At 51.0% G+C, this 7,434-nt stretch overlaps 1 protein-coding gene across 1 annotated transcript in view; it reads right to left on the bottom strand.

The window, feature by feature from the left end:
- Window positions 1-283: 283 nt before the first annotated feature.
- The window catches only part of CORO2B (coronin 2B), a 139,660-nt gene continuing 132,509 nt past the window's right edge, over window positions 284-7,434 (bottom strand). Inside the window, exons 9-12 of the mRNA XM_082617734.1 lie at window positions 7,144-7,256; window positions 6,725-6,815; window positions 6,379-6,518; window positions 284-2,218 (exon numbers count right to left, since the gene is read on the bottom strand). Coding sequence (XP_082473860.1) covers window positions 2,087-2,218; window positions 6,379-6,518; window positions 6,725-6,815; window positions 7,144-7,256 — 476 coding nt within the window. The 3' untranslated portion in view covers window positions 284-2,086. The remainder of the gene's footprint in view (window positions 2,219-6,378; window positions 6,519-6,724; window positions 6,816-7,143; window positions 7,257-7,434) is intronic.

Below are 7,434 nucleotides of genomic sequence, written 5' to 3'. Positions count from 1 at the left end.
ACTGGTGGAGGCCAGGGATGCTGCTAAATGGCTTACAGGGCACAGGACAGCCCTCAGAGCAAAGAATTATCTAGCGCCATACGTCAACAGTGCTGACATTCAGAAGCCTTGCTGTAGATGGATGAAAGTGTGAAATTATATCTGTAGACACAGATGTGATTTGTTGTTCCACTAAAGCAAAGGAGCTGTGGCTGGGGAGCTGACCATCAAGATACCATGGTGACCAAGAGCAGGAACCTCTCAGGTGAAATGAGCTGGCCATGCCCGGGTCTGATAAGTTGAAAACATTTTATTTCAATTCTATCCTCAGGAGGCAGCATAAATAATCACAGAAGACCACAAAGGTCAGTGGGGAAGAAAAAAAAGCTTCAGAAGTGTGGGGAAGAGGAGATGTAAGCTTACACAGTCTAGCTGCGGGGTCTGGGGGGTGAGGAGACCCTGCTTTAGCTGGCCGAGAGGGTAGAAGGCTCTTGGAGGAAAAGCCCGAGGGGTCAGGGGGGCTTTCCCTGCCCAGGTCACTGGGGGGTCTTAGGGAGCCCCGCCTCTGTGGATGGATGTTCTGCAGGGCAGCCGTGGGACAAGCAGTGTGGAGCACAATGCATCTAGTAGGTCCTAGCTAATGAGAAAGAAGAGTGGACACCCACTTCTTGGTGCCCAGGCCAGACCTCACCCCTAAACTGTGACTTTTCTAAGAACAGTGTTCATGGACTCCGTAGGTAGTGACAAATGAAGGGAGAAAAAGAGGAAAGAAAGAAAATTGTAGAAGACCAAGTGAAATGTGGCATCTCCCAGGGTCCTGTGACCTTGGGCTCCTTTTCGGTTTCTTTATCTGCAAAGTGGGGAGAATGCTCCCTTCCTCTGGGAGCTGAGGCTCAAATGGGATCCTAAGTGTCGAAGGGCTGTGTAAACTTTAAAGTGCTACACCCACGTGAGGGGCCGTGGTCATCCTACAACTGTAAGGCTGACCGTGACTGAGAGAGCAGGGCCGAGACATGCACGCAGAGCAGCCCTCAGAGCCATCAGGGCCCTGCTCGGCCAGCTCCACCCTCCTCAGCCTCAGCCTCCAGGAGGAAGAGGCCTCATCTCAGAGGGGGTCCCCTGGGGGTGGGGGACGGAGGACGTAGGAGCACTGGGTGTGAGGGGCCTCGGCTGGGCAGTGAGACACATCGGCACTACGGGTGCCGGGAGGCCCCCAGTCCTCTCCTCCACGGAGACTTGGGCCCTGGGGATGCCCCCGTGGGACTGGCATCTTGATGCAGTGGGAGGGGTCTGGGCCTGAGGTCTGCACACCACTGGTCCTGGGCCTGGGTCCACTGTTCATCTGCTGGGTGACTTAGTGAAGTCACTACCCCACTGCAACCCTCAGTTCTGTCACTTGTAAAATGGAGACACGATTCCCTACCCTGCCTGCTTCACAAAGTCAGTGGGAGAAGGGTGTTGCCAGAGCTTTGAAGAGCATCGGGGGAAAGCAAGGGGGCATTATGGCCTTGGCGAGCGATCCTCTTAATTCCCTGAAGATAAGAGAGAGGGGGCAAGAGACAGGAAGGAGTTGGGCTGCTCGCAACCCTTGTCAGGTGAGTGGGCTTCCAGGGCTGCCGGGGGAGAGGGAGGTGGGGGATGGGAGGGAGAACAGCTGATGCTGGCAATCCAGCCCTTACTGTGCGTCCATCAGGGCCACTGTGAGCCCCAGCAGGGAGCACGGAGATGTCCTGGCAGCCCCCTTTGCAGGGGAAAAGTTCAACCTCTAAGTCTCCTGGGGTCCAGGCTTCCCCCTCCGATCCCTGGTCCATTGAGGGCACCCCTCGGGGAGTCCGAGGTCTTTGCCAGCCAAGGGGAAGCCGAGGCTCCTGGGGTGGCAGGGGAAGGGGCTGCCAGCCTGGGTCTCCGGGAGAGGCTGGGGGCTTTTGTTAGCATGAGGTCGAGAGGTCAAAGGTCAGCTTCCAGTTCTTGAGGTGGCAGGTGGGGTCCTCAGGCACTCCCCCAGCTCCAGTCCTGGCTCTGTCTCTGGGGTCACCGGAGAAGGGGAAGTTAAGGGACGAGTAGAAACAACGGAGAGATCGGCTTAGAAAGCAGCTCAGCCGGGGAGCTAACAGTTCTTGGGGCTGTTGCGCAAGTTTTTCAGTTCCAGCTGTAGCTGCCGAATGCGGATGTCCTTCTGGGCCAGCTCCTCTTTCAACCTCCGAATCTCATCCTGCTGCCGGAAGAACATCCGGAGGAGCTGGGGTGGGTGAGAGAGGGGGCCGGTGAGCCAAAGAGAGCAGGTGAGAAGGTGACATTTCGAGGGGGCATCCAGACCCCCAACTCCACCCCCATGCCCCTTGCAGCCGCTGTCCTCCTGGCCCAGGCCTCCCACACCTCCCCCGTTCCGGTGTCCCAGGTGACTCAGGTCACTGCCGCTCTCCCTTCTCCAGATTCAGCTCATGGCTCCCACCCACGTCCACCCCCAGCCCGCACCGTGAGGCAGAGAAGAAAAGCTCTGGCATATGCAGACCCGCCTCGGGCACTGCTCCAGGGTCACTGAAGAAGGGATGAGTCCACACAGGCCAGTTTTCCAATATCCCAAGCTCACCCTTTCAGGGCTTCAAACCGTATACTTCATTTACCTACCACTTGGAATAGAAAGCTTTCTAAAATGTTTTGCATCCTTCTCTTCTTAACGTAGCTCAGCATACAGAATGGAATCCAGCTTTTTTTCCTGCTGACAGGGGACTAGCACAGTGCACCAAAGTCTGCACCAGCCATTGCTGGAGTGGCCATGAGCAAAGCATGGGAATCTGACAGACCCTCGCTTAGATGGCTCCCTGGATTAACCAGCCTCTCCATTTCTTCCATAAAACAGACTGACTGACGCCCACGAAACACAGCCTCCACAGGCTCCTGGAGGACCCCACACACTTGAGCTGAAAGTTACCAACAAGCAGTCGTGTTGGTCCTCAAACTGCCTACTGCGAGTTGCATCTGTTTTTGTATGATGATTACACAGTTTAATTAAATATGACATAAACTGATGAAATAGGAATACAAAAAGAGTTGCTGTTTCTATAAAAACTAAGTTGAATGCATTCGAGAATCTTGAAGAAGGGGGTGCTAAGAAAGTTGTTACTGAATTAGGTGTGGATGATATACACATAAAAGGTTGGGGAATATTCTATATCTTGATTGTATGGTAGTGGTCACACAGCTGTAGGCATATGTCAAAACTCATGGAACTGTACACTACAAAGGATGAATTTTACTGTAGGTCAATTACACCTCAATAAACCTGTCTTAAAAAAAAACCCGGGGGACTTCCCTGGTGGTCCAGTGGCTAAGACTCCACGCTCCCAATGCAGGGGGCCTGGGTTCAATCCCTGGTCAGGGAACTAGATCCCACACACCACAACTAAGAGTTCACATGCTGCAACGAAGATCCCACATGCCATAACTAAGACCCGGAGCAGCCAAATAAATAAATATTAAAAAAAACACACAAAAAAAAACAACTGGGGAAAGCTTTGAAAAAACAAGAGCTTTGTTTTCAGATTGATTTTAAGTTCCACTTAAAAGAAACTGAAACTGGAAACTGGAGTTAAAGTGTGGTGTATTTGACAAAGACATAGCAGATCCCAACTGGGACGTCCTCAAAGAAAAGGTCTTGGTCCTACATCAAAACGTGTGGAATGAATGTATATGTTTTATATTTTAAATGAAAATAAATTGTTTAAAGAATATATATAGGGCTTCCCTGGTGGCGCAGTGGTTAAGAGTCCGCCTGCCGATGCAGGGGATACGGGTTCGTGCCCCGGTCCGGGAAGATCCCACATGCCGCGGAGCGGCTGGGCCCGTGAGCCATGGCCGCTGAGCCTGCGTGTCCAGAGCCTGTGCTCCGCAATGGGAGAGGCCACAACAGTGAGAGGCCCACGTACCACACACACAAAATATATATATATATATATAATTTTTGTGATTCTTTCCTTTAAGTGACTTTTTTTTTTCATTAACCAACAAACCAGTCCTGGTTACATCTGTTCAGAGGGATGCTGTGATGTTTGCCCTGCACTAAGTGATTCTACACACTCCTGTGCCTTCCAAGTTCTCAAAGTTTCGTTGTATAATTTTTTGGATCTACTTTTGTTTAAAAAACAGATTTACTTAAGTGTAATTCATGTACCATAAATTTCACTCATTTTAAGTCAATTCAGTGAGTTTTAGTAAAATTACAGAGCTGTACAAGGATGTCTTCTCCCCTGTGTCAAGCTACCTGTTGTCTCTTCACACTTAGACCAATGTTCACAGCCCCATTATCTCATTGGTTGCTTCCAGTCTTCTGTGATGATTAAAATTGTAGGTAAAACCAGAGTAACAGGCTCTGAGCACATTTTTTTTTCCCAACAAGCAAAGTATCCAGGCTGCAGTGTAGAGAGGTTGTGGCGCCTGTGCTGTCTGCTCAGAGACCCTTTAAAATATTTCTCCAGGTCCTCCATTCTGATTGATACAGACAAGTCCATGGCTCAAGGTTACTCATTGTAACTGCTATTCACCCTGCCTTCTCCACACCCAGTACTAGAACCAACTTCAGGTTCTTGTTATGGCCCTGGGCTATCGCAGCAATTCAACTATGTCTACCTTCTCAAGGTACTTAAAAGAAAAAAAAATTTTTTTTAATGGAAAACAAAAACAAGTACCCATCATCCAATTTCAGCAAATAACATGCAAGCACTCTTCTTTTTTTTTTTTTTACTTTTTGGCCGTTCCACGTTGCATGCGGGATCTTAGTTCCCTGACCAGGGATCGAACCTGCACCCCCTGCACTGGAAGCACAGTCTTAACTGCTGGACCACCAGGGAAGTCCCCATGTGACCACTCTTGCTTTGGCTTTACTCTTACCTATTTCCCCTGTACCACCCTCCTCGCGATTAGTTTGAAGCAAGTCCCATTGATCACACGGTCTCATCCAGCCTTAGAAATCTGAACATCCCTCTATAATGGCACATAAACATATTTTATAGCAATTATCAATTTACCTGCCAGTTTCACCTTTAAGACTGTGAGGTCCCAGAGGTTAGGAATGGTCTTACTTTTATGAATAACAGTGATAATTATAAGTTGGTGTGACAAGAAATCCTGTAAGATGGCCCCATGTTATCCTTTCCTTTCATGGGTAGACGGGACCTAGTAACTTGCTTCAAATGAATAGAATATGGCAGACATGGTGGTATGTCATTTGCAAGGGGAGTTGACAAAAAGACTGTGGCTTCCATCTTGGACACCCTCTCTTCCTCACTGCCATGCTGTGAGCAGCCCTATGGAGAGGTCCATATAGCAAGGACCTGAGGGAGGCATCCGGCTGACAGCCCCTGAGGGACTGAGACCCTTAGTCCAATGACCTGGGAGGAAATAAGTCTTGCCAGCAACCAAGTGAGTGAAACTGCAAGCAGATCCTTCCACAGGTGAGTCTTCAGATGTGACTGCAGCCCTGGCTGATGGTTCACACCCTCATGAGAGACCTCGAGCCGCGGGCACCCACAGATACTATGAGATAATAAATGTTTGGGGTTTAAGTCCCTAAGTCTTGGGGTAATTTGTTGCATGGTAATCGAGAGCTAATACAGTTAGCCTCTTTATGCATTTAATGTGAGCAGGAAGAGTGCTAGATACTTAGCAATGGTCTCTTTAATGCTCCCAGCATTTCATATCCCCATTTTACTGTGAGGAAATGGACTTAGGGAAGTCAGGAAACATGTTCAGGCACAGCCAAGAAATGAGAGAGCCAGGATCCAAATGCAGGTGGGTCCCTGCAGCCATCTCCACCGCAGCTGCATCAAGCCCAGTGCCTGGCACACAGTGGGCATTCCGTGAATCCTGGCTGAGCTGAACTACGCTGGTGCCAGGGACCAAGGGTGTGGTTGGAAGGAGAGGCCTCTGGGGGGTGTGGACAAGGCCCAGCTCCAGTCACCCCTGATGAGCTGCTCCCTTTCCAAATGGTACAAAGAGTACTTTCATCAACACGCAGCCTCTTCCACAAAAACAGGAAATCATCAGACCCTGCTGCTGCTGCCATTCCAGGGAGGAAAGCAGTGCTGTAATGCATGAGGCTGGCTTTCCCCATGAGTCAGGAGTTTATAACTCCAGATGACAGCAACGTTCTGAAATGGATTCAGGAGGGGACACATAACTCTAGGTTCGCGGCTTTGAGGGGCATCAATATCCCTACCATAGCCCAGCCTCTAGTTATTGGGGTCAGAGGCAATGGAAGCCAACAGCAGGCTACTTATGGTATTTGTCAGAGAAAGAAAAATGCCTCAGAACGGAGCTAGCTTAAAGGCCTGAAGCCCATAATTGAAATGCAAAGGTCTCGCTCTGCCAGGATGTGTGGCAGCAATAACTTATGTTCCTTACCTCATTCTCTGTCCTGGGTGGGACATTTTCTAATAAATCTATTCCGTTGACCACAACGCTCTTCTTTTCTTTGATGGGAGCCTTGAATACCATTTTGGGGGACTTCTTATAGCCTTCTTTCAAAGACATCAGCACAGGATCTAAGAAAGGCAAGGGATGTGTTCTCACTGACAATTCCATTGACTGTCAAGTGATGGTGGCTCTCACTTAACACCACGCCCGACAGTCGGCTGAGGGTGAGGGCAAGTTCAGTGAGGAGGATATGCAAGGGGAAGGGGGTGGGCTAGACCGAATGCCAAGGTTGCAGTCTCCTAGCCTCTTCTGGGAAGCCCACCCCCTGCGGTACCTCGGTTGATGCCTCCCAGCCACTCATCGGGGGTCAGAGCTGGCTCTGTGCCCGGCGTCATGGGGTAAATGTCTTCCTGGTAGGAATCCGACTGCAGCGGGGGAAGCAGAAGAGTGGACAGATGGGGGGCTGCTGAGAAAGCCCCTGCTCTCCAGTCAGATTCTCCTCTTTGCTGACGTCCAACCGCATACCTGCTGCCCTGCCTCCGGCCTTTGTACTCACAGTGTCTCCCATTTGGAATTCCCACCTTGCCTTCCGTAGCCAGCCAAACTGTCCTCACCTTGGAGCGGCCTCCACCCCCCACGCCCATCCACAGGAAAAGGGCTCCTTCTTCCGGGCTCCGCCAGGCTTACAGTCAGTGGCGAGAAAGCTAGGCTTCAATGCCAGGGGCCCTTTGGAGCCAGCCCAGCCCCACTCACCCTCCGGGGCACGATCATGGAGATAGGCTCAATCAGGCCCTTGAGAGTCACCAGCTTGTAGAATCGGAACACCTCGCAGGCAGACACATCCAGCCCGTGCTTGGGCATAACCCCTGTGGACAGGCATACATACGGCTACATGGGGTCCCGGGAATCCCCCCTCAGCGCCCCTCCTTCCTGGTGACCTTGGCCAGGGGAAAGGCACAGGTGGAGGGCACTAGGTTTGGAAGCAATGACCCATACAGTAGACAGGAGGGGGCTGGGGGCTTCCTGAGTCAGGCTCTGTCTCTG

This window comes from Mesoplodon mirus, assembly GCF_964341445.2.
Source record: "Mesoplodon mirus genome assembly, chromosome: 4".
In the NCBI taxonomy this organism is placed as follows: domain Eukaryota; kingdom Metazoa; phylum Chordata; class Mammalia; order Artiodactyla; family Ziphiidae; genus Mesoplodon; species Mesoplodon mirus.
The sequence above is the reverse complement of the archived record's forward strand: the minus strand, read 5'-3'. Positions and strand labels throughout refer to the sequence as shown.